This window comes from Ranitomeya imitator, chromosome 5 (assembly GCF_032444005.1).
Source record: "Ranitomeya imitator isolate aRanImi1 chromosome 5, aRanImi1.pri, whole genome shotgun sequence".
Taxonomy (NCBI): Eukaryota; Metazoa; Chordata; class Amphibia; order Anura; family Dendrobatidae; genus Ranitomeya; species Ranitomeya imitator.
In genome coordinates, this window is record NC_091286.1 from 71,991,627 (window position 1) to 72,017,587 (window position 25,961).

Here is a 25,961-nt window from a genome sequence, read left to right on the forward strand (position 1 = left end):
CTTCCCTCTCCACATTTTTGACGGCACAAAAAAAATAAACACGAGAACAGCAACAGTTCATTCCCATCAAGAGACCACAGTGGAGACTCCTTTTTGACCTTCAAGTCAAGCGGCTAGGATTTTAGCTATAGAAGTTTGTTTTTATTTCTCTTCCTGCAAGCTAATGGTATTCCCATAGCTCGCGGCTGAAGTGCTGATAGGTTGATTTGGAAAATGACGGCCCCCTCTGCAGAAGAACATTATTGGTTATGAAAATGTTATGAAATGTAGGATGACGAGGGCAGGTGCAAGCCAAGGTTACGCAACTCTTGTAGAACTGTCCCCCTGGAAGGATTACTTGAAACTTTTTGAGTCTCCCTTTATATTTTGTGATGGAAAAAAAATTGCGGTATAGCAAATTTGGCATCTAAGGGTTTTAGTAGTTATTTCTATAATTAAAATGGTGTTATACCTATATTGAATAGTAAAATCTTAGAGTCCCAAAAAATATTGTTTTGAGTCACAAATAAGAAAAATTGTCGTCCGTACCAAACACACCTCCCTAAACATTTTTCCCTTCTCTTGTTTGTTATACAAGTCACTTACCATTTCTTGTTTGCTTTGCTAAATGGTCTGCCCTTCTGCTTTTCTTTCCACTGTGTGTGCAAAGTTAATTTAAACGTTTTATGATAATTCTTCACTTTGCAGTCAAAGCAGAGCTTGCTGCAGGTCGTAAGACGGTGTCAGATCGTTTAAGTCATAAGGCCCAGGGTACATAGTGAAATACCACAGATGTATACAATATTCCGGACTACTGTGAAATAGTATTTCAGGTTATAATGTTAAGAAGATGCACTTTTTAGGACATGTCGTGTGTCTTGGTTTGTCCCTAGTATGCTTGGAAGGTGAAGTCCTCCAAATCCTAGATTTATTTCATTTATTTATTTATTTTTTTTTTTAAAGATCTTTTTATTTAATACATAATGTGATCGTTTCATTTTAAAGAGTAGTTATTCATGACCCTTTTTTTTTTCTTTCTTAACTTTTCTAAAGAGCGTGACGACATCATAGACAAGGCTACCCACTCTGGTATGATCAACCCTAGCCGACAATGGCAAACCCTCAAACAAAACGCCGGAATGGCCCATTTCGAGTACCAGATCCGAGTAACTTGTGGTGAACATTACTATGGATTTGGCTGCAATAAATTTTGCCGGCCCAGAGATGACTTCTTTGGACATTATATTTGTGACCAAAATGGCAACAAGACCTGTCTGGAAGGCTGGAATGGAGCTGAATGCAACAGAGGCAAGTTAGATTTGTTTGTTTTTTTTGTTTTTTGTTTTATAAAGAATTGGTCAAATTTCAAGTACCAAATTGGTCATGTGTCTAGAAATTGACTCTTGGGGTTGTATTCCATTAATGTCTATGAATATTGTCTTTGCTGGACCATGTAATGAGTCGTCGTTGTTCTGCTTGGATTTTTATCCATTCTTCCATTCTTGGTGAGAGAGTGTATTGATGTATAGGTAATTCATAATTACAATTTATACTACTACATATTTATTGGATAAAATGATTGACCTTTACTCCCCCCCCCGCTATTTTTTGTTTTTCTTATAGCCATATGCAGTCAAGGCTGTAGCTCAAAGCATGGGACGTGCAAGGTTCCAGGAGAATGCAGGTACCGTATAATACTACCTTTTTGGAATTTAGCAAAACTTGTATGAAGTCCCGTCCTAAATTCCTGTGCATGTTTCTGACACACATCCGTGTGTAGGAGTTATAATGGGCTTCTTGCCAGTGGACATCTTAGCTCTGTGTCATTACAGGGGTTAACACTTTGTACTGTCCATCCCCCCACACCAGGTCTATCAATAGGCAAAAAGTGAGGCATTCTTTAGACTAGGATTAGTAAAATCTCTGGGTCCCTTGGCTCTTGTGAGCCAGTATCTGAGTGCTGAGAGGTTAATGGCTGAGATGGAATCTTGTCAGTAGACACTGTTTGTTGCGGAGCTTTGAAGTTGTCTGTCTTCTGGCTTTGATACAATGGAAAGCAGGTTTTATACATACTCGGACAATTTAATAATTAAAATATTGGGATGGCTTGGAATTACAGATTATCTTTCATCTTTATGGCAAGGCTGAGTTCTAGCAAAATCGGGGGAAGCGTAAACCTTGACTGTAAATTACAGTTGTGTAGTTAGGGTTACGTATACACGTTCACAGTCCATGTCCATTAATCTGGCATGACTGGGACGGGGTAGATTCTAGATGACTATTATAGGTTCGTGATGGTCATAGAAAAATGTTTTAAAATTTATGCTAACCATTGGCAACTAAAAACTTTAGTTGCCAATGGTTTCAATTATAAACCACATATATTCCCTATTTTAAGGAAAAAACCTTATATGTTAACAGAAGTATGAAAAAGGTGACCCATCCTTTCCATATTGATCATGTTCTTCTGCAATTTGAGTTCTAAGGTGGCAGAGCTGCCAGTGTAATTTTTCAGGCTATTATATAGTGAACATGTGAAATGAGTGCTCTGGGCATTGTATATAGTGACTCCATGAGGCGAGGGCTAATGATTTGTGCACTTGTCACTTAAATAAACATGGCTTGCTGTGCCACTACAAGAACAGGCTTTGTTTCCAGATTTTAGGCCTTTCTCTTTCTACGTCTCGCCTCCCACTCGATGCTCAGACATGCACTGTTGCTCATATAGTATTTGTTTAAGGTGCAACTTTCCCACATGTTATTTGCATACGTACACTTGTCGGAAAGAAGCTTGAACAATATATTCATGTCTTCGGCTGGGATAGGACAGACAAAGCTACAGGCTCCTACTTGACATGGAGAAAAACCAAGGTGGGCGATATTGCCAAGGAACCAAGGATAGTGTTGAGAGCAAGGGGGATGGGGATCATCGCCGGTGCTCCTGCCAGACTTTTTCCCATAGGACCGCCAAATTTTGTCTTTTTCTTGGCATAATAATATGCACCCATTTTACGAATTTTGGTAGTGTTACAAAAAAAAAATTGCATGCTCATTCCAGAGCATAGCCACAATCTCAGTGGCATTATGGCAGTACTTGCTACATATAGCCCCTGATTGGGTAAAAAGGCAGGCAATCAGTGTCGAATTGCATCAATGCTTACTATGAGGTCAGACGGCCATGTTTTTGGTCCTAGTGCATGCATGATTTGCGTCCTCAGTCCAATTTTTACGGAATGAGGGGTGGAGAAGATGGAGAACTTTTTTTTTTTTGTTTGGTTTTTTTAATATTTTTCATCTTCTCCACATCCCTGAAAATCCGATCACACTCTGATCAGCAAAATGTGACCGATTTTTCTCGGATGAGCGAAGACGCTTGTGTGACCACCCTAGCCTTAAAAGAACAGTTAAAGCGGAGGGTTAAACTGACTCCCTTTCCCTATTTCTCCCCCTGCCTCCGAATTCTTTAGCTTTCCCATGATACGGATTTGCTCTGGCAGACTTGTATTTGAAGTCTGGGTGACCTCTATCTAATGGTTTATTTTTACAAATTTAAAGACCGCTTTGGGGGAAGTTTTTGGTCTTGGTCATTGAAGGAGTGTTTAGCTTAGGAATCCTTGATGTAATATTGAAGACCCCACTAGCCTTTTGTAACTCAGCACGTCTGTTTCCTATCTTCATTGCTTCATGTGGTTATGATTTCCAAATGGCGGTCTTTCCCCTTTTAGTTTTAGCGGATATAATTAATTTTTCTAAACATGGATCACAGAAAACGAGAGTGGCTGTTTATACAGCGTGCACATTTGTAAAGACACATAATACAGAAATGTAGCAGGAAAAGTCGGCAGGCAGGAAAGCGGCTTTTCCATTGTTCTCTGGGATCTTTTTTTCTTTTCCACGCAATTGATTGTCCATCCTGACATTGCCTAGAGATTGATTTGTAGGGAGCACCCACCCTCCCCGTCTCATTTGAATGACCTGAGAATAGAGTATTATTGTGCTCAATGGCACCATGCAGGGTCTCCCAGAACAGTTATTCTTTTGTAAAAAGATTGGCTTACAGACCTTGGCAAAACTACTGGTAGGTTTGTTTACGAGAGAGAACCAAAAACTCCCTCGAGGAATGCAATACATTTTTTCGCAAGCGGGAAGGATTCCGTTGCTCTGAAGGCAAATTGTATAAACCTTTGTCCTTTTTTTTTTTTTATTATTTTTTCCTCCAACCTAGATGCCAATATGGATGGCAGGGGCAGTACTGTGACAAGTGCATTCCTCACCCAGGATGTGTCCATGGCACTTGCATTGAACCATGGCAGTGTCTGTGTGAAACGAATTGGGGTGGTCAGCTCTGTAACAAAGGTATGCTAATCATACAGCAAACGCCACTTTCCCCAAGTAAAGCCTTTTTTGCTTTTTATGCAAGTTGTGTGTGTGTTTTCCGTTCAATTACATTCCGACCTTGAAGAACAGCTGCAGAGCCTGTATACATTAATATACGTCCTTCGAGTGCTTGAATAAATCTTTGTCTGTCGTCAGTATACCTCTACGATGGCGCTCTCGCACGATATTCATCCATGACCCATGCGTGCCATTTTTTTTTATCGGCAGATTTAAACTCCTGTGGGACGTACCAGCCCTGCCTAAATGGAGGCACGTGCAGTAATACCGGCCCGGATAAGTACGAGTGTTCCTGTACGGAGGGGTATTCGGGACGGAATTGTGAAATCGGTAACTTAGAAAAACTTTTTATTTTATTTTTTAAACTTCTGAATCTCTGTAACTTTATTATAATCTTTATTGGGTATTTGTGCACCATTATAATTATAGACTAAAGGAGGATTCTAAAGCTGTTTTTTAGTGTTTGGTTTTTCTGCCCAAAGCGACAGCGGCATTTTTGACAATGTTTGACATTGCAGTTTATTGTTATGTAAGTACGGTAAATGGGACTGAGATGCAATACTGTGGACAGGAGCTGAGCTGTCTAAATGAGGGGGAGAAGATGCAGACCTTTTGAACAACCCCTTTAAGCATCTTCTTCTTTTTTTTTTTTTTTTCCCCTCCCCATTTCCTCCTAATTCTATGGGAATCCGTGTTCCTCCTGGCTCAGATTCCACTGATCTAAGCTATGGCACATTGATCAGGTCAACATAGCATGAAAGATTATTTCCCTGGTGTTTGAAGTTGTGTTAAACCAAGCACTGTTAATGAGAATAAGATATTGCGGTATTGGTGCTGGTCACTTCTCGCAGAGCAAGGTGGTCTGCGAACAAGGCAGAATTTACTTCTTTTTCTTTTTTTCCCCCCTGTGTGTATGTACCTTATATTTTTCTCTATATAAATTTATTTATATTATGATTTTCTTCTTCCAGCCGAACATGCCTGCCTCTCTGATCCTTGCCACAATGGTGGCAGTTGTTTGGAGACCATTGGGGGATTTGAATGTAACTGCGCTCCAGGGTGGACGGGTCCCACGTGCTCCATCAGTATGTATTGCTTATTTTAATCTAGTAACGATATGAATAATCCAGGTCTTCAATAACTCCAGGATCGTAGTTTCATATAATTTATATATATATATATTTTTTTTGTTCTATTTGTTTCATTCTAGACATAGATGATTGTGCCCCGAATCCTTGTGGACATGGTGGGACTTGCCAAGATTTAGTAGATGGGTTTAAGTGTGTTTGCCCTTCCCAGTGGACTGGAAAAACCTGTCAAATAGGTAATAACTGTTTTATTTAATTATAAATTATTTTTTTTAATGTTTCTAGCCTTTTATGTTTTAGTTTTTGTTACACTTTGTACCGGAGCCAGTGTTTTGCATAATATATTGCTGGGTAATACACAAAAGTTTTCTAAAGAGGTCTTCCCATCTTGGTTTGTGATGGAATAAAACTAGGATATGTAATCTCTTAATGATGTCTAGACCCCCCCCCCCCCCCCCCAACCATAAGAATGAATGGGGCCTTAGTACTGATTTAGTGCAAGTCATTTTTTTTTTCCTGTAAAGGATACGTGGTGCTGGAGCCTCCTTAAAGGGAACCTGTCACCTGAATTTGGCGGGACCGGTTTTGGGTCATATGGGCGGAGTTTTCGGGTGTTTGATTCACCCTTTCCTTACCCGCTGGCCGCAATATTGGATTGAAGTTCATTCTCTGTCCTCCGTAGTACACGCCTGTGCAAGGCAATGCCTTGCGCAGGCGTGTACTACGGAGGACAGAGAATGAACTTCAATCCAATATTGTGGCCAGCATGCAGCCAGCGGGTAAGGAAAGGGTGAATCAAACATCCGAAAACTCCTCTCATATGACCCAAAACCGGTGCCGCCAAATTCAGGTGACAGGTTCCCTTTAATTCTTAGGACCCTTATTGGGGCACAGAGGTTCAACCTGCAAAAGTCAATAAGCCATGGCTTATTTGAGTGATCTGCCATGATTTACTAACATGGGAATGCCACAGTGGTGAGAAGTGATGGAATTCAGTCCCTTGGCTTGGAAGGGCACTATATAAGGGTTTTTCTTGGAAGTTTCTTTGTCGAAATGACCTGTTTTGTCCAGGATCTCCTTTCCTATTCCATGTGGGTATGTGCAGGAATGTATCCCCCTTAATTTAGTCTGTAGAGCCACAGATGAAGAATTTCCCTTTCTACACGATCAACCCTCAGGTTCCCCAAATTGTGATGGTGTCTCCATTTTTAGATCTACTTTTTTATGACTCCATTAGAGCAATGGTAGCGCAGATCTATTTATTGGCAGGCTCGCTGCGCAGGAATTCTCCACGTTCTAGTTTAGTGAACAGCGCTGGCGCTGTACGGCTCGGTTACAGCATTAACCATAAATAAATGAGTATGCCTTAACTAAGTGGTGTACTTTGGGAAAGCATTTAACATGAGCCTACGTTCTCCCCTGCTTGGTCCTGTGGGAAAGTTGCTGTATCTTTTCAGCCGTGTCAACTCCCACAGACCCAGGACTTTACAGCTGGTCTCCAAAATGTGGATGATCTCATGAAGAATGAGTTGTCTACGTTCTCTTTATGAAAGTCTCTAATCTGGCTGACAATAGTGAAGGAAGACCCCCTCCTCCTCCTCCCTCCTGAAATGGTCAATTGCTTCTTACTGTTCATAATGAGCAATTGGGCAAATACCATTAAATTAAAGCAGTTTTTTTTTTTTTTTTTTTTGTCGACAAATTTCACCTTACAGGCAAATGTGCTGAACCGTTTTATCCGGGGTTCAGGGAGTAATGGCAGAAAGACAGTTCAAAGGTTATTCGTGTATATATTTATGGGAAATTAGGAGAGAGGAACTTTAATAAGCTGGTAGGATTACTAGAGCCTTTACATATATATGCACGAGTCTGGGAAAATAAACTGCCAAAGCTTTTCCCTTCCTAAGATATATTGTATGGACTAATAGAAACAATCTGGATTGTTTGTCAGTACTTTACCATAGTATAACCCTGTTCCCGGCTCATGGTTATCCGTGTAGGCATTGCTCTAGGGAGCTTGATGAGCATCGGACTTTCCGATAGTGTTTTAAACAATAAGGCCAGGAACGGATGACCGTATTTTTGGTCTGTGTGTGATCTGACAAAACATTGGATTGCACTCGGACCCATGTCAATTTTTTTTATTTTTTTTTTTTTTCCCTTTCCTTGGACCATCTCATAAAAATTCACAACATGCCTGAGTTTGATTTCATTATTTGATCGCAGTCAGCCATGCAAGTCAATGAGTGCATGCAAATCATCAGACTGCACTCGGATTACGTTTTCATGAATTGGCACAATAGAGAAGATGGAGAAATGTTGTTCTCCTTCTTCTCTTTAGTGTGCTCCGTTTCTCTTATCCAAGGGAATCTGATTACACAATGCTGACAATCTGATAAGAGCTTGATCAATTACATAATCGTCCCCATCCTCTCTCATGAGAGAATCTGTGGCTGTCTGACCCCAGCCTAAAGGTACCGTCACACTAAGCGACGCTGCAGCGATACCGACAACGATGTCGATCGCTGCAGCGTCGCTGGAGAGCTGTCACACAGACAGCTCTCCAGCGAGCAACTATCCCGAAGTCCCCGGGTAACCAGGGTAAATACCGGGTTACTATGCGCAGGGCCGCGCTTAGTAACCCGATGTTTACCCTGGTTACCGTTGTAAATGTAAAAAAAAAACACTACATACTTACATTCCCGGTGTCTGGTCATGTCCCTCGCCGTCAGCTTCCAGCACTGACTGAGCGCCGGCCGTAAAGTACAGCGGTGACGTCACCGCTGTGCTGTGCTTTACGGCCGGCCGGCGCTCACCAGTCAGTGCGGGAAGGTGACGGCGGGGGACATGACCAGACACCGGAAATGTAAGTATGTAGTGTTTTTTTTTTTTTTTTTTACATTTACAACGGTAACCAGGGTAAACATCGGGTTACTAAGCGCAGCCCTGTGCTTAGTAACCCGATGTTTACCCTGGTTACCAGTGAAGACATCGCTGGATCGGTGTCACACACGCCGATTCAGCGATGTCAGCAGGAGATCCAGCAACAAAATAAAGTCCTGATCATTCCCCAGCGACCAACGATCTCCCAGCAGGGGCCTGATCGTTGGTCGCTGTCACACATAACGATATCGTTAACAATATCGTTATGTGTGAAGGTACCTTAAGAAATGCAGCAATACCACAAACCTGATTAATGAGCATAGTGGTATAAGTGTCTAGGTAAAGCATGCGGCGCCATGAAGTGCCAACGGTTTCAGCTGACCTATATCAATACCTTTTTTATTTTAAGATGCCAACGAGTGTGAAGTTAAGCCATGTGTGAATGCAAATTCCTGCAAAAACCTCATCGGTAGTTACTACTGCGACTGCATCCCCGGCTGGACGGGTCAGAACTGCGACATCAGTAAGTACACCATTCACATGTCCCCCTCTTCCTGTCTCTACCTATTTTTGAACCCTAGATGAAAATATACGGCCAATATATAATTTAAGGAAAAAGGGAGTTGTCCGCCTGGAAAGAAAATATACAATTTTATCAAAACGTATTAGTCTGTAGTATGGGCATATTCTGATAACATGGCTAAAACAATGATGTGAAGTTGAGAAAGCTTGTGAAAGAATTGCTTCAAGGTCCCACCCTTAAGAATAACCTTATCTAAAGGAAAGGATGCAGGAAACGTCGCTATCTCGCTTCTGTACTACAGATTTGCATTCTGTCGCCGGCAGTCGGTGTGTGCATAGTCATGGGCACAAGCACAATGTGTAATATTTCTTTCCCTTTTTTTTCCCCTCTTTAGATATTAATGATTGTATTGACCAGTGTCAAAATGGAGGATCGTGCAGGGTACGTCTCTTTACGCTATTAATTGCATTATGACAAACCTTGCTATACAGGATCTTTTTTTTTTTTTTTGTTAAGGTCGGTGTTCACATTTGCATTATTTATTTCCACTGTTTGGCTCCGTTAAAGAAGCGGAAAAACAAAAATAAGTTAACTGTTAGGTGACACTAGTGGAGCCTGATGGACCCCGTTTTCTATAACGATATCCGTCAGGTTTGTCCATTATTTACCTCTCATAATAGTACAGCAGGCTACACTTTTTTTTTTTTTTTTTTTACTGCATCTGTAGTAGCAGCCCTTATCAAAACCTCCAATGCATGTGTAAAGGGAACATGTTATATTAAAGATGGTCTCTGATCTGCAGGCAGAATAAGCTGATCAGACTGATGGACATTGTTGTGGGAAAAGGTTAAGTAAAACATGCTTTTTTTTCATTGAAATCCCTGGTGTTTGAATACATGAGTCCAGCGGGAGGTCCTGCTAGTGATTGTGCGCACAGAGATGGCTGTCAGTCGTCCGGGGAAGACTGTCAATCACTAGTAGGTCCGCCCACTGGACTCCTGCAGACAAACACCGGTGATATCCAAGAATAAAGTACAATAAAAGTTGTGCTCCATCTTTTCCATAAAAAACTCTATGTATTATTCTGTTCAGCTTCTCCTTCTCTATACTATTCTGTCCACATATCGAACTGCATGTATATCGTGACCTGTTCCCTTTACAGACTAATGAGTTAATAATTGTGATGCACAAAAGTGCTCGCTCTTCGGGTGCTCGCGGACGCACTGAGTATCGCGGGTGCTCGAAAGACTTGCTCGAGGCCCTACATTCTTTGCGGATGTTAGTCAAACATGCGGGGATTACCCATCTATGGCAGGCAATCCCCGCATGTTTGTTTGTTTTTTTACTGACTTGTCACTCGAGCACCCGTGATACTGCGTGCGTACCAGAGCACACGATACAAACCCTAGTAGAGCACACTTTCACTCATCACTAGTTAGTAGCTGTCCATCACGTTGGACTTCTTTGTAAGGCCGCCTCTGCTGTACATTATAACGTTTCAGCACTTTGGTCCGTGATGATTTATGTATATATTTGTTATTCTGTGGCCATTATTCTTCGCATACACACAATCAATTTTGTGCTTTGCAAATCGAACAAATACTCATCGACGTAAAATAAAATGCGTGCACGTATGACGAGCGTAATGGCCCATTGTGTATATATGCCCGTATTTGTTTTTATGGTGGGATGCTGAAAAATACACTACGTTCATTTGAGGATATTTTTTTCCTTTCTAACAAGTTATTGTTGGATCTGAGTGAACGGCCTTCCTTTTGTGTCAATTGCAGGACTTGGTTAATGGATTTCGCTGTATCTGTCCGCCCGGCTATGCAGGGGAGCGCTGTGAGAAAGACATCAATGAATGTGCCAGCAACCCTTGCCTGAATGGGGGTCACTGCCAGGATGAAATCAATGGATTTCAATGTCTGTGTCCTGCTGGTTTCTCTGGAAACCTCTGTCAGGTGAGCGCTGGTGAAATGCAAACCTTAAGGAATGGTCGTAGGCCAATTTTTTTTCCTCCTAATGATTTGTACACTACATACCTTCTGTTCAGCCAGGCTTGCTATATAGTCATACTCCTTACAGCTGTCTGCCAATAAAGTCGGGGGTGGAATGAGTACGAGAAATCGGATCCATTCAGTTAAACAGATCGCAAATGTTTTGCGTGTTAGAAGTTTTGTTGCTCGCTCGCTGCTGGCCTTTGGTGACTGTTTTATATCCTGAATCTGTCGGCTCGGATCTAGGGAAAGCAGGGCTGTACATTCTGCTTTACGTAAAATTAATGGAGGCAGAGAGATGAAAAGGTCAGATTCCAGAGCGTCTGCTCCCTTTAGCATTGAATGGGGTAATAATAAAACCTTTGTTTTTTGCTTCCCATTTACAGTTGGACATAGATTACTGCGAGCCCAACCCTTGCCAGAATGGAGCCAAGTGCTTTAATCTGGCCACAGATTACTTCTGTAACTGCTCCGAGGACTACGAGGGAAAGAACTGCTCCCAGCTAAAAGATCACTGTCGCACTACTCCCTGTGAAGGTATGCGTGCCGCCCGTCACTGTGCCGGCCCATCATTGCCACATCATGGGCTCCCACCAACAGCTCCATCACTTATGTGTGCAACAACCGTGTAAATGGTCATGACCCTCACAGCAAGGGGATGGAATCCAGCTGTGTCTAGGGGGTTAAATCCATAGTCTTGCTCCATGGGTCAATTAAGTGCTTTGACCCATTGTATTATGGAATTCTAAATTGGTATTTTTAAAATTATTTAAAAAAAAAAGGAAAGATCTACAAGACAAAGTCGCACTTTAATACTTCGCTTCTGGACTCTAGAGGTGATAATTGTCGGTAATATCTGCACCAGATTCCTCATACTGGGATTAAATCCTATGAAAATTGGGCAAAAAACGCATCCATGGTGGAATCTGAGAAGTCCAGTTAGAAATGCTGCATTTCCTTACTTGTTGGCGAGAAATGTAAAGCTGCTTTTAGTAATTTCCACCCAAAATGCTTAAAAAACAAAACAAAACGTGGTTTGTCCTCCGATCTTGCAGTGATTGACAGCTGCACGGTTGCGGTGGCTTCCAACAGCACCCCGGAAGGAGTGAGGTATATTTCTTCTAATGTGTGTGGACCACATGGGAAGTGCAAGAGCCAGGCTGGTGGCAAATTCACCTGCGAATGCAACAAGGGCTTCACCGGCACATATTGTCATGAAAGTAAGTGCACCCTTGTGGTTATAAATATTTATTGAGATGTCATTGCCATGAATAATATGATATATTACAATATATGTTTTTCATTGCAGATATCAATGACTGTGAAAGCAACCCTTGTAAAAACAGTGGGACCTGCATTGATGGGGTGAACTCCTACCAGTGCATATGTAGCGAAGGATGGGAAGGAACGTACTGTGAAATAAGTGAGTGGCAGGAAGAATTCGTGATCTGATCTGCCAAGGAAAAGCTTATTGTCCTGGAGCAAGCAGTGACACTGTAAATGGCTATGTTGAGGGTTAAACATTAGTGTTGGAGATGTAGGTCAGTCTTTAGCGGTTGTTGAGGGATTGTCGGTTTTTCATTTCTGTCGAAATCATTAATTGTATTCAAGGGTTTGTGGTGACAGTCTGCAGTTAATCTATATGACTGCAGACTACTAAAGCCTTACAGCGGGCGCACTGTACGCGGTCAGGATTCTCCCGTATTGAGAGCGTGACCACAAGTAGGTGATTTCCATACATGAGGTCACTTGCCGACTAGACGTTCCTTGGCCTCGCTCATTGAAAGTGAATTTTGCGATGCCGAGCACGTCCAGTGGGAACATGGCTGGAAGTCTGCAAATCACATACTCTCTGGCCTGCTCTCATTTGCAGTGCCAGAGAATCCTGACAGCATGCGGTGTAAGGCTATAAGGATTGGAAAGTGTGCAGTAGTGATGAGCGAAAGTGCTTGGATAAGGTGCTAACCGAGTCTTCAGCGTGCTCCAAAAAATATGTCCGAGTCCCCGCGGCTGCATGTCTCAGGGCTGTTTGACACCCGCAACACATGTGGAGATTGCCTAACAAGCATGCAATCCCTCCAAGTGTTGCGGCTCTCGAACAGCCGTGAGACATGCAGCTGTGTGGACTCGGACAGATTTTTCGAGCACGCTGAAGACTCGGTTAGCACTCAAGCATGCTCAGATAACCCCTTAGCCGAGCACATTCACTCATCACTAGGCTGCAGACTCGCCACATAATCAGAATACCCCTTTTAATGTCTCTTTTTAGAGATTGGTGAGGTTGATTCTCTGATCCTTACGTCCTATACATTTGTTTTTAACCATGTGCTATATATGTTGCTCTTGTTTATAGACATAAATAACTGCAGTAAAAATTCTTGCCACAATGGAGGTACTTGTCGAGACTTGGTTAATGATTTCTACTGTGAATGTAAGAATGGGTGGAAAGGAAAGACGTGCCACTCCCGTAAGTGTGTTTCTAATTGAGGATAAATGTTGATCTCTTTGAGTGCTGAACCTATAACCATGTTTTTTTGTTTTGTTTTTTTCCCCTCTTATACAGAAGACAGCCAGTGTGACGAGTCCACCTGCAACAATGGTGGGACGTGCTACGACGAGGGCGATACATTTAAATGCATATGTTCTCCTGGATGGGAGGGAACCACTTGTAATATTGGTAAGTTCACCAGAGGGATGAATCCTGTAGTAGAACTGTAACACTTCTTAGAAAGGGACAGTATTTATCAAAACAGTCAATTGGTTCCCCAAAAATAACATTTAGGGAAGCCCCATGTAGGTTCTGCCATGGTAACCGCTAAAGTGCTGTAGGTGCATCTAAAGAAGTACTGAAAAACCACTGCCAGTAGCATAACTGTTTGTCTTAAAAGATCTGTAATGGTCTTTTTTTTTAGTGGTGGTTTTTTTCCGTAATTTTCTTCGATTAAATAAAAAAAAAATTTGCTCAAAATGATCATTCGGTACCTGCTGAATTCCCTGTCGCTCCTGCGTTGCCATTACAAGACTCCCCACTGGTCTCTGTTCACCTTTCTGCGATGGTCACACGCCATCTATCCACACGACCTCTGCAGCCAATCACTGGCCTAAATGGGGTCTTGTTTAGTCCACCTTGGCATCATTATTGGGGTCTGATTGGCGTCCGCAGTACCCATGTCTTGAATGTAGAGAAGTAAATGGAGAGATCGCGGGCGTGTTGGCTCTGGAGTAACCAAAGAATCGTCATGTAAGTAATGGTAGTTTTTTTTTTTTTTTTTAAATTATGCCTTTTGGCCAAATGTTGGTTGATCCTGCCAATCCCATTTAATAACTGGAAGGAAACTGGGAGTACTAGCCACTAAACTATTAGTAAATCTCAGATCCTCACACTATGGCTTGTGATCTTCTAGGTTTAGGTTTTGTAGGACCTCAGCAGATGGAGGGCGTTTGTTGCTTGCAATGTGCGGAGAATAACTCGCAGGGAACATCTTGTTTGCTCTTAAGACCTCCGCTCCATGCTCGGCTTCATGCTTACATTGCACTGTTCTCCTCATAGCAAGAAACAGCAGCTGTTTGCCAAATCCTTGCTTCAGCGGTGGAACTTGCGTGGTCCGCGGGGACTCTTTCACTTGTGTTTGCAAAGAAGGCTGGGAAGGTCCGACATGCTCTCAAAGTAAGTTTAAGTGCTAGTGCTGCCCTGGATGGGGGAGGGGGTATCCACGCGGAGACCTTCTAGCTCATCCCGTCACCCCCGTGTACCCTAAATTGAAACCAGAAGAGCGAAGCATTTGATGTGGACGTCAGCATCACCTGGGCTTGAGAAAGTTGTGCTTGAGATAACCAGAGACAGATGTTGCCCAGTGTTTTCCTACACGACTTGTCTGCTTCCCCTCGCTCACTTTTATCCTGTGCCTTTTCGCCTATAAGGGTCTCTTCCTGTGTTTGCGTGATTTTATTATAATGCATAAAATTACCCCATGATTGATTTTGTTTAGAGTGATTCCCGGTTTGTGGCCTGTGTTTAATTTTCTATTTTTTGTTTGTTTTGTTTTTAGATACTAATGACTGCAGCCCACATCCATGGTAAGCACAACTGCAAACAAATATGTATTACTGCAAAACATGGAAAATCCACCCCTGTAGGGAAATGCCAAATATGCACGGTCTCAAGGACTCCTCCCTTTTTTTTTTTTTTTTTAAGAGAAATTTTTAAAATGTGCTGACCACCCAGAGTATTGAGGTGGGGAGATGCCTGCTGCCTGCCTGCCTCCCTCTCTGCCTGCTGCCCTTTTGAACTATGACACCTATGAGGGCAAGCAACATATTTTGCAAAAGGGAGTGCATGTCCTAAATGGCATCCATGCCCCCTCTATACGGGGATCCTTACTACTACATGGGGAATATATCAAAAAGGCTGATTGTTACCAGAACTGCGCTTTCCCGTCTGGTCGCCTGCATCTTTGCTAGGAAGTCTATGATAATGATTGTGTAAAGGGAACCAGCTCGTGTCGTAAAGAGAATTTTTATGAACCTGTAAAAGTCTTTTCGATTACACAAAAGGCTGAAGTGTTTCTCTATATTCATCTGATACTCGGGAATTTCTATAAATTCTCCTCTGCCATGATGCAAATAAACGTTGATGCTTTATTGTTGCGGAGAATTAATGTCTGTGTTGTGTTCTTTCAGCTACAATAGTGGGACTTGTGTGGACGGAGACAACTGGTACCGGTGTGAATGTGCGCCTGGATTTGCTGGTCCTGACTGTAGAATTAGTAAGTATTGGGGTTTTTTTCTGGGTGACCGTATCTGAGGAAACAATCAGCATTTCTGTTATGTAATGGGCACATTTGAAACTTGGAATTGTTACTGGGGCATACGGCTCCTCTGGCCTCCAACCCCACTGATATCCTTTATTTCTAAGTGCAAACTTTACTTATGCTTAGTGTGACATTTAGGACTTGTCCCAGGGGTAGATAGTATCAGATTGGTGAGGATTCGACACCCCGCACTGGCGACTGGATGTAAGCGGTAGCGGAGCTGAACAGCACCGTTCCATCAACTATTCACTGGCCACTGCCGAGAATTACAGCTTGTAGTATATGCAAACAAAAAAGGAGCGTTCCCTGTGTGAGACCATGGGGTGTTTGGGGAGGAGCTGGTGGGATGTGGATCACTCACCTGGATTAACTGTGCGCGGGACAATTCCAATATTCACCAAATAATGAAGGGCCGCTGTGCGCGCACCCTACAGCGCCCAGACACCACCGCCTTTTCCTCCCCACTTTTTCCAGAATTAGAACTTGGCCTATAGTCAAATGGATAGGATCGGATCTGTATTACTTGTCACCAGCCACTAAACTGTTATTGGAGCTGTGCTGGTCAGCTCCACATTTGCTGACATTCAGCCGGAGCGGAGCACAGCTGATCGGTGGGGTGTCTGGTATTGTGCACCGCTGACTTGACATTGATGAGCCATCCTGAAGAGAAGTCCTCAATATCATAGTAGTGAAGTGCCTCTATAAAGGGGTTTGACATAATAAATCCTCTGCCGCTGTGGCACTTTTTTCCATCCTCCCATTGGACACATGAATAAACCTGTATCACGTGACTGCTGCAGCCAATCACTGGCTGCAGCAGTGGATGGCACTTAAGCACAGTGCTCAAGTAAATGGACCAGAGTGGTGGGCAGTTATGTGGTAAAACACTTTTTAGTTTAAGCTATTTACTACCTTTTTTAGACTCTTTATTTTTTTTTTTTTTTTTTGCTGAACCCAGAAGTTCTACAAAATTATACTGTACATGACCCTACATACAAGAAGACTCATTGTGGTCCCCAAAACACGAAAACTGGCCACCACTGATCTGGTTAACTGCATTTAGACTTGTATATCAGAATATGCCCTGCACTGCCCTCCCAACCCGCTACTGGTCAGGCTGTAATAAGTTTTATGTCCTTCAACGCGTTTCACATTTCCTTTTTATTTTGTTTGGAAAAGGAAGCGTTAAGTTGCGGTTTCGCTCCCCGTACTTCTGCCTTGGGATGGCACAGAATGTAATTTCCATCCATCCTGGCGTTCTCCAGCCTTGACTTTTTTCTAAATGGCATGCTGTCCCAAATGTTATCCCTGTAGATTTCACACCAGATTCCTCTTGGAAAGCCATAGCCGTGCTAATACAGCTGGGAACCTTTCACACACCCATTTATGAATAGGCTTGCTCAGATTTGGGTGGCAGCCAAGCGGGGTCTAGTTGGCGTATGGATAACGACATCCCTCCCTCGCTGCCTGCTCGTTAGAAGCTCTGGCCAGCGTGCTGAGTGCAGGTCTTTGCAGGCAGGGAAGATCTTCTGTGTTTATGCATCAGAGGAAGAGATTGGACTTCTAAGGGAAAGATGATGGGGAGGAGGTAGACGGCTCGTCCAACGTCTTTGTAACTTAACCGGCTCCACATTTTATTACAGTGGAAAATAATAAGTCAACCTTTTGGCTTAGGAAAAATTACTGTGCTTTCTGTCTGAAAAGCTGCCCATAATAATGTGTGGACTTAATTTCTGGTGAACTTTATATTTCAGTATCGGCCATGTTTTGTCAAGTTATCACCTATTCGCTTGTTGATCGGTGAGGGTCTAACCACTGGAATCCAGGGCGGGCACTTACTGCCTTACAATGGAGCCGCCATTGCTCTAATCATTGTCTACATGACTGCCGAGCGCAGCGTTTGGCTTTTTTAAGCAACACCAAAAGAGAATAAATGTAGTGGTGTTCTGGCAGGGGCACTGCTGCTCCATCAGAACAAGGATCAATGTGTCCCCTTCTGGTGATCGGTGCAGACACAAGTGGTCAGAGCCCCACCTGTGTAGTAATCATCACCTCTCCCGTGGTTAGAGGACTTCTTTTCACCGAACCATTCCTTAACTAACTCTATTACTTAGGTTTTGTGTGAGTATGTAAAAGGTCTTTACTAGTGATGAGCGAGTATACTCGTTGCTCAGGTTTTCCCGAGCACGTTTGGGTGATCTCCGAGTATTTGTAACTGCTCGGAGCTTTTGTTTTCGTTGCCTCGGCAGTATGATTTACAGCTGATAGACAGCTTGATTACATGTGGGGATTCCCTAGCAACCAGGCAACCCCCACATGTACTCAGGCTGGCTAGCAGCTGTAAATCATGCAGCTGCTTCAACAAAACCTAAATCTCCGAGCGGTCACAAATACTCGGAGACCACCCGAGCGTGCTCGGGAAAACCCGAGCAACGAGTATACTCGCTCATCACTAGTCTTTACCAGAAACAGCGCCACCCTTGTCTACAGGCCATGTCTGGTACTGCAGCCTATTCCTATTTAAGTGAATTAGACTCATCCTACGAGTTGAGCTGTTTTCTGGGAAAATATACAAAAAAATTTTTTCTGATCACAGACAAACCTTTTGTTCTTTCCATTGCTGGAAAACCCTAGAACAGCCCAAGGTGCTAGCAAGTGCCTCCTTATACAGTGGTCCGTTGCATAGTTTTATCTGCTACCTTCTTATTTTCCTCTTGATCTGTAATGTTTAGTTACATCTAACTATAAAAAAAAAAAAAGTGAGTTCTTACATGGAGGCTGCAGTAATGGGCAGCTCGCGCCCATCATCATTATTAGTCTCTACTATAATCACTTCATCTGTGTAGTTCCTGGAAGTTTTGGACAGAACATTTACCTTTGCCCTTAAACTCTTAACTACATCTTGAATTTCATCATGGTTTTTTTTTTCTTCCTTTTGCAGCCAGCGCTCAGTGTTTGCCTACGTTGTTCTGCTTTTATTGCTGTTATAAAGGTTGCGTGATGTAATTAGCAGTAAAACAGCCAAGTAACTCAGGGAGGACATATTAGTTATGTTGCACAATGTGCTTCGGTGAGTTGGTTTAAATTTTTTTTAATTTTCTTTCTAGATATCAATGAGTGTCAGTCGTCTCCTTGCGCCTTTGGAGCTACATGCATAGACGAGATCAACAGCTATCGTTGTATCTGTCCACCTGGCCGCAGCGGCCCAAAGTGTCAAGAAGGTACAAGCCATGTCCTGATCTCTTGTATATTATGCTAAGAAGGTATCTAGAGGACTTCACATAAAGCTTCTGGAATCTGCCGAATGCTGGCGTCCAATCAATATATTCATTAGTGTTGTGGGTGGTAGAAATCTGTACTCACTTGTTTGCATCTGTCCTGTTCATGATATCCCTTTAAAGGGAACCTGTCACCTGAATTTTCATTCCATGTCCTTCGTAGTACATGCCTGCGCAAGGCAAGATTGCCTTGCGCAGGCGTGTACTACGGAGGAAATAGAATGAACTTCAATCCAATATTGCGGCCAGCATGAAGCCAGCGGGTAAGGAAAGGGTGAATCAAACACCCGAAAACTCCGCCCATATGACTGAAAACCGGTCCCGACAAATTCAGGTGACAGGTTCCCTTTAAATTGCCTAAAATGGAAGCTATAGTTGTAGCCTAGGGTGCAGTCAGACGGTCGTATAACACGGCTGACTATCGCATTGCAGTGCTCGGACTGTGACAGTATGTGTTTCTATGCAGCTGTGGGGCGAGCCGCCGGCCAGTCTGTGAGCACTGCGATGCGATCGTCGTCCGTGTTGTGGCCATCTGACTGCACCTTTAATGGAGAGGATGGTTGAGGACCAATTATTCTAAGCCAGACCCTCTTATCTCTGCAGTTACGGGCCGGCCTTGTATAATTGACGAACATGTTATGCCCGATGGTGCCAAGTGGAACGAAGAGTGTAACACGTGCCAATGTCTGAACGGAAGGGTTTCCTGCTCGAAGGTAAGCGGAGCGGTGACCGGATGCTTACACTTCCCAGGGGCACCAGAGAGCTGTTCACACAGACTAATATCACAACGAGTTCCACATTAATGACAAAAAAGTCTTTGAACAAATCATGAACGTCTTGTCTTCGCCATGTAACGATGCACCCACAGTCATCGGGCCGCACAGTTCATGCTGTACACACGGCCGGCTTTTTTGAAGATATGCTGTGCTTCATGTTCATGCACTTGATTCTTTATCCTTGGAGATGATGCGTTACGTCTGAGCTTAGATGTTTCCTCGCTTGACAGAACATAAACCTACGAACTTATGCAAGGTCTAGGCTGTGTGTGTACGAGATATTATACATCACACACTTATTATAATAGCTAAAGTGTAGTATGTGTGCTTGTGTGTGTATAAAATATATATACATACATACATACATACATACATACATACACATACACATACACATACACATATATATATACACACACACACACACACACTTCTACACTTTATAGACATTATATGTGTGACGGATCACGCTGCTGTATAATATGGTATATATGATGTATGGTATATATGATGTCATATCAGCAATAGATTGTCCTGATCATTACATTTTGTGGATTGTTGGACCGTCCATAAACAGAAGAGCCTTTAATGGAATCTGTAGGAAGTTCGGCCCGTACCCCACAAGCACCTAACCCGGTTATATATGCGCATGTGGCACAGTGAGAGATGAACTCGTTGGTTCCTTTTATCGTTTCAACCCACTGCCTGAATCTGGAGAAATCCACGTTTTTAGCTGTAAGCAAATTGGGTGTTAAGTGCATTCCCCCACCCACTGCACTTAACACCTCATTTGCATACCACTAAAACGTGGATTTCTCAAGATTCCGGCAATAAATTGACATTCTAAAGGTACTAGTGAGTTCATCTGTCACTGGGCTACATCCCCGTCTAAACTATTTGGCGGGGTCAAACTTGCTGACAGTTTCCCTTTGTAAGCATTTTGTTTCAAGCCTTGTGCAGTTCCCTATTGCTAGTGCAGTGCTGTAGTAGGAATTAGGATTGTTTGACTTTCTGCATCAGATTAGGATTAAAGGAATTTCAGCCTCCATATAGAAGTGGCGTCACTATTATGTTTTTATTCATTATATATGATATATATTTTTTTCTTTCCGTATGTTAACATTTGCTTTAATATGTAGGTATGGTGTGGCCCTCAGCGCTGTGATTTGCACAGTAAAGGTCATAGCGAGTGTCCCAGTGGCCAAACTTGTGTCCCCATCAAAGACGACCACTGCTTTGTCCCTCCCTGTACTGGAGCCGGGGAATGTTGGCCCTCTGGTCAGCCGCCGGTGAAGACAAAATGTAACGCCAATGCCAGCTATCAGGACAATAACTGTGTGAACATCACTTTCACCTTCAACAAGGAGCTGATGTCCCCGGTGAGTGAGACCATCCTATATACTTGTATACCCCAAAAATCTCCTATAATGGTACTGTCCAGATGGTTAAAGGGGTATTCCTATCTCAATATGTAGTAGGTGTACTAATTGGTTATAAATGTAGTATAGTTCTTCTCATGTGCAGGGCCTTGGGTATCCATGGTTACGACCACTGGTAACTAGCTTATTGTCACTCCAGTTGTAACCATGGATACCTAAGCTACTGCGGCGCCCTACACATGAGGTAAGAAACATTGCAAATCAGAAGAACTATACTACATTTATAACTAATATTATTATTACTCCTACTACATATTGGGATAGGATCTTGGAGATGGGAAAAGTTCACTGTCTGTATCCGATCACATTACTATTTTCATCTCCGCCCAGTTGATCACTGTCGGTAATCGTGTGCTGTAACGTTGAGCCTTTACATGTTGGTTATCAGACTTCGGTGACACAAACTGTCCCTTTCTAGTGTCACTAACCTGTGGTGTTTGTGTTCAGGGCCTCACTACAGAAAGCATTTGCAATGAACTGCGGAATCTTAACATCCTGAAGAATGCTTCAGCGAAATATTCAATCTACGTTACCTGCGAGCCGTCTCCTTCGGCAAACAATGAGATCCACGTTGCTATAGTAAGTCAGATATATGGTGTTTTACACAACCGCGTGTGTGTGTGTGCGTGCGTGCGTGCGTGTGTTATTACACACCAGTAATTTTTCCATAGATGACTTTCTATATAATATAGGAAAATGAATAAAAGATAATTTTCTGACCGAGCTTTGTGTTTCCTTCCAGTCTGCTGATGAAACCAGAAATGGAAGAAGCACCATTCAGAGTATCACGGAGAAGATCATCGACCTCGTAAGCAAAAGAGATGGAAACAACACATTTATCGCATCGGTGGCAGAAGTCCGAGTGCAAACACATACTAAAAGCAGAACAGGTGAGACTATACCCATTACATGCCAGGATTGACAGCGCTTACTTGTGTGTCTAAGCCGTCTTAGGGCATCCATAGCCTTAATTAGGTGGTTTGAAGAAAGGCCAAGCTGAGCGGCTATCGCTCCATTTTTGTCCTAGACCTAAATCTGAGGTAAGAACAAGTCCTTATCCAAAGTGATCCATTTGGTAGACTAGAACAGGGGTCCCCAACTCCAGTCCTCAAGGCCCACCAACATGTCATGTTTTCAGAATTTCCTTAGTCTTGCCCAGGTAATAATTGCATCACCTGTGCAATGCAAAGGAAATCCTGAAAACATGACCTGTTGGTGGGCCTTGAGGACTGGAGTTGGGGACCCCTGGACTAGAAGGCGAAATAACAAGAGACAAAGCTTGGGCCTCAGTGACTTTCATAATACCATGGTTTTACGGTCATATGTAGGTAGTCAGGTTTTTCCCTAAAGTAATTTTTTTTTTTTTTTAATTATTAGTAAATCTCAGCAAGGTCCCATGGCTGATGTTTTGAAATTTTAAAGTTACCCACGAGTTAGTGATTCGTGAACGTGCTGGGATAAGGTGTTATCTAAGCATGCTCGGGTGCTAAGTGACTTTGGCGTGCTTGAAAAATATGTTTGAGTCCCCGCGGCTGCATGTCTCACTCACGGTTCTTAGACAGCTGTACCACATACAGGGATTGCCTAACCAGCCGCAAGACATGCAGCCGCAGGGACTCTAACACCTTATTTGAGCACGCCAAAGACACTTGGCACAAGAGCATGCTCAGATAACACCTTTTTGCTATGTAGATATATTTGCCTCATATAACATAACGATCGATGCTCCAGCCTTCATTCCACGCTACGGCACTGTGTACTAGTTATTATCACTATGGCCTTTTTAGGGTATGCAATTGTGAGTCATACACGCAGAAAATCCCTTATACATGGCTGCGGCCGCATTGTGGAATCTTATCCACAAAGGAAATTGTACTATAACGTGCAACAAATCTGCAGCATTTCTACATCTCCCCATTTCCTTGTTTTCCATCTATCTCTACCTTCTGTTCCTTGATAGACAGCTCTTGCCTTATAGGAGCCAGAGAAGTAATGAAATAGTTGGAAAGCCAGTAGGTGGGAAGATGTACTGACCATTTTGGCTATGATAATGGAGCACTGAGTGCATGTGCTTGGCTTGAACAGTCATTTTGTGCTGATAGTCCTTTTTAGGTCAGGGGGTCACACTGGCGAGTGTGATGCGAGAAACTTGGTCTCTCTTATCAATACCTGGCTCTGCCGCCGGCACTCGGGACCGGAGTGTTCGGCTCCATGTATTTCTATGCATGTATTTCGATTCAGCCGCACACTCCGATCCCGAGCGCTGGCGGCAGTGCATGGTATTGATACGAGAGACTCGTGCGGGTTTCTCTCATCACACTTGTAAGTGTGACCCCGGCCTTAAAGGGATTCAGTCGGCACAGACCGACTGTTCAAACCTAACCTGTTCAAACCAAGTACAGGCACATCACAGCAGGCCAATCATTTCTATACACCTTCCTACATGCTTGGTTTCCATCTATCTCCACCTTTTCCTATGAAGCCAGAGCTGTCAATCAAAGACGCAGTGGAGACTGCAGGGAAACAAGTAGGTGGGAAGGTGTATAGAAATGATTGACCCTGCCGTGAAGCACTGAGCCCCTATACTTGGTTTGAACAGTCATTCTTTACTTACAGTCCCTTTAATTTCTAGAAAACTGCAGTCGTCTCCTTTTTGTGTCTCTTGAAACCATATCCTAACCCCTCTCCATCCTCCCTCTAGACTTCCTTGTGCCTTTGCTGAGCTCCATCCTCACGGTGGCCTGGATTTGCTGCCTGATCACTGCCTTTTACTGGTGCATCTGGAAACGTAGGAAGCCAAGCGGCCAGAGTCACACGGCCACCGACGACAACACCACCAACAATGTCCGAGAGCAGCTGAACCAGATTAAAAACCCCATCGAAAAGCACGCGTCCATCAGCGTTCCCATCAAAGACTACGAAAACAAAAAAATCAACGCCAAAATAAGGACACACAACTCGGAAGTAGAGGAAGACGACATGGATAAACACCAGCAGAAGAGCCGATACGTGAAACAGCCAGCCTACACGCTAGTAGATAGAGATGAAAAGCCGCCTAATGGCACCCCCACAAAACAGCCAAACTGGACAAATAAACAGGACAACAGAGACTTAGAAACAGCACAAAGTCTAAACCGGATGGAGTACATTGTATAGCGGAGCGGCGCTGCCATGCAGAGCTGGTGTCTGCTGTTAAGGGCTCGCGACTCTCTAGTTCTTAAACTGTTGTGTAATATTTGAGTCGAAGGCTATTATTTACTTAGAATCCCTATGTTAATTTAAGTTTTGACAAGCTGGCTTACACTGGCAAAGATAGTTGCTGTGGTTGGCTGGAATACCAAGTGCTGCATTTCACATCTATGCAAAACTAGTGAAAAGTGCCCTAATGTTAATTCAGCCGAAGCTGAAACCTCCCAGAAGATCGTGCATTGCCTTCGCAGTTAGCTAGTTTTTTTTTTTTTTTTCCTTTTTCCTTTTTTTTATTTTATAACACGCCACATTTTTGACTGGTGTCCACAATAATACAGCCTTTAGACATAATACCTTTTTATTATTTATATTTATTATATATCCTTTTTTTTAATTTTGTATATTTGGTTTTTATAGTAACGTACAACTAGTTCTGTATTTGAAAGTGCCTTTGTAGCTCAGAACCACAGCAACTATCGAAATTTAAGTTTATTATTTATTTTTTTTTTATTGTATTTTTGTGTCGGGAATCTGGGAGGGCGGCGGGCGAGACTGTCAGCTGTTGCTGATAAAATGAAGAATTGTCACGTAGAAGTTTTGTATAGACCTGTAAATATTTTTTTATTTTCCTTTTTTTTTTATTTTATTTTTTTTATTAATCACTGTGTATATTTGATTTATTAACTTAATAATCAAGAGCCTTAAATATCATTCCTTTTTTTTTTTTTATTTATATGTACTTGTTTAGAGTTGAAGGTTTTTTTTTATAGCTTTGTAAGCTTGTGGCTTCGGTTTTTTTTTTTTTTTTCTTCACTTCCCAAATTTATTTCTTGTTACATGTTAACTATATGCCAAAATTTAAGGTGTTCTAAAAATAGTTTTATTTTTTATGAATAGGATGGGCGCACATGCCTCAATGCTGTTGTGTTTTTTGTTTTTTCTTTTTGTACATTTTGTCAGATGTTAAATACTTTATAAAGCATCGCATAAAAGAAATGTTTTTGTAAGTTGAGAATTAAACCGTTTTCAGAGGTAGAGTTTAGGGAAAAGGAAAAAAAAAACTTGCTGCTTTTGGCTTTGATATTAAAAATAAAAAAAAGAAAACAAGGAAAAAAGTGCGACTGGCAGATATTCTGCTACAAGGCAGTGTGAGGAGCCATGTAGAGCTATTCATGTACAAGGAATGTCGGCGTTCATGTTTAAAAAAAGGAAAAAAAAATACAAAAAAATAATTAAAATCAAATTGTCTGAAGTTCGAAGCTCCGCAATCTTGTATTTTTGTAAATTTTTGATTTTCTTCTATCTTGAAATTGTAACTAAAGAACCACTTGTAGATATTTTTTTTAATTTTATTTTTCTTTTGTAATCTGCTGATAATCCAGAGTATTCTATTAAGCTAGATTTTGAATACTTGAACAGTACAAAACCAGTGATCGCTGTTGCTTTTCCACATAACATATTGTCTTCCATTCCAATAAGGCACATGGGTGTTTTTTTTTTTTTTTTTTTTTTAGTTTTATAGTTTAAAGAGAAAACCCTTGATGTAATGGCACGCTGGCCAGGCCAAAACTGAAAAGGCAAAAACTTGACCCTGATGTCT

At 42.4% G+C, this 25,961-nt stretch overlaps 1 protein-coding gene across 1 annotated transcript in view; it reads left to right on the plus strand.

Moving 5' to 3' along the window:
• The window catches only part of JAG1 (jagged canonical Notch ligand 1), a 48,544-nt gene extending 22,982 nt beyond the window's left edge, over window positions 1–25,562 (plus strand). The window contains exons 4-26 of the mRNA XM_069768787.1: window positions 1,033–1,287; window positions 1,603–1,663; window positions 4,205–4,335; window positions 4,585–4,704; window positions 5,346–5,459; window positions 5,585–5,698; window positions 8,755–8,868; window positions 9,263–9,309; window positions 10,659–10,832; window positions 11,255–11,405; window positions 11,924–12,088; window positions 12,178–12,291; window positions 13,222–13,335; window positions 13,432–13,545; window positions 14,419–14,535; window positions 14,918–14,945; window positions 15,549–15,634; window positions 18,787–18,900; window positions 19,561–19,670; window positions 20,873–21,112; window positions 21,620–21,751; window positions 21,915–22,062; window positions 23,874–25,562. Of these exons, the coding sequence (XP_069624888.1) occupies window positions 1,033–1,287; window positions 1,603–1,663; window positions 4,205–4,335; window positions 4,585–4,704; window positions 5,346–5,459; window positions 5,585–5,698; window positions 8,755–8,868; window positions 9,263–9,309; window positions 10,659–10,832; window positions 11,255–11,405; window positions 11,924–12,088; window positions 12,178–12,291; window positions 13,222–13,335; window positions 13,432–13,545; window positions 14,419–14,535; window positions 14,918–14,945; window positions 15,549–15,634; window positions 18,787–18,900; window positions 19,561–19,670; window positions 20,873–21,112; window positions 21,620–21,751; window positions 21,915–22,062; window positions 23,874–24,328 (3,218 nt within the window). The 3' untranslated portion in view covers window positions 24,329–25,562. The remainder of the gene's footprint in view (window positions 1–1,032; window positions 1,288–1,602; window positions 1,664–4,204; window positions 4,336–4,584; window positions 4,705–5,345; window positions 5,460–5,584; window positions 5,699–8,754; window positions 8,869–9,262; window positions 9,310–10,658; window positions 10,833–11,254; window positions 11,406–11,923; window positions 12,089–12,177; window positions 12,292–13,221; window positions 13,336–13,431; window positions 13,546–14,418; window positions 14,536–14,917; window positions 14,946–15,548; window positions 15,635–18,786; window positions 18,901–19,560; window positions 19,671–20,872; window positions 21,113–21,619; window positions 21,752–21,914; window positions 22,063–23,873) is intronic.
• The last annotated feature ends 399 nt before the right edge of the window (window positions 25,563–25,961 follow it).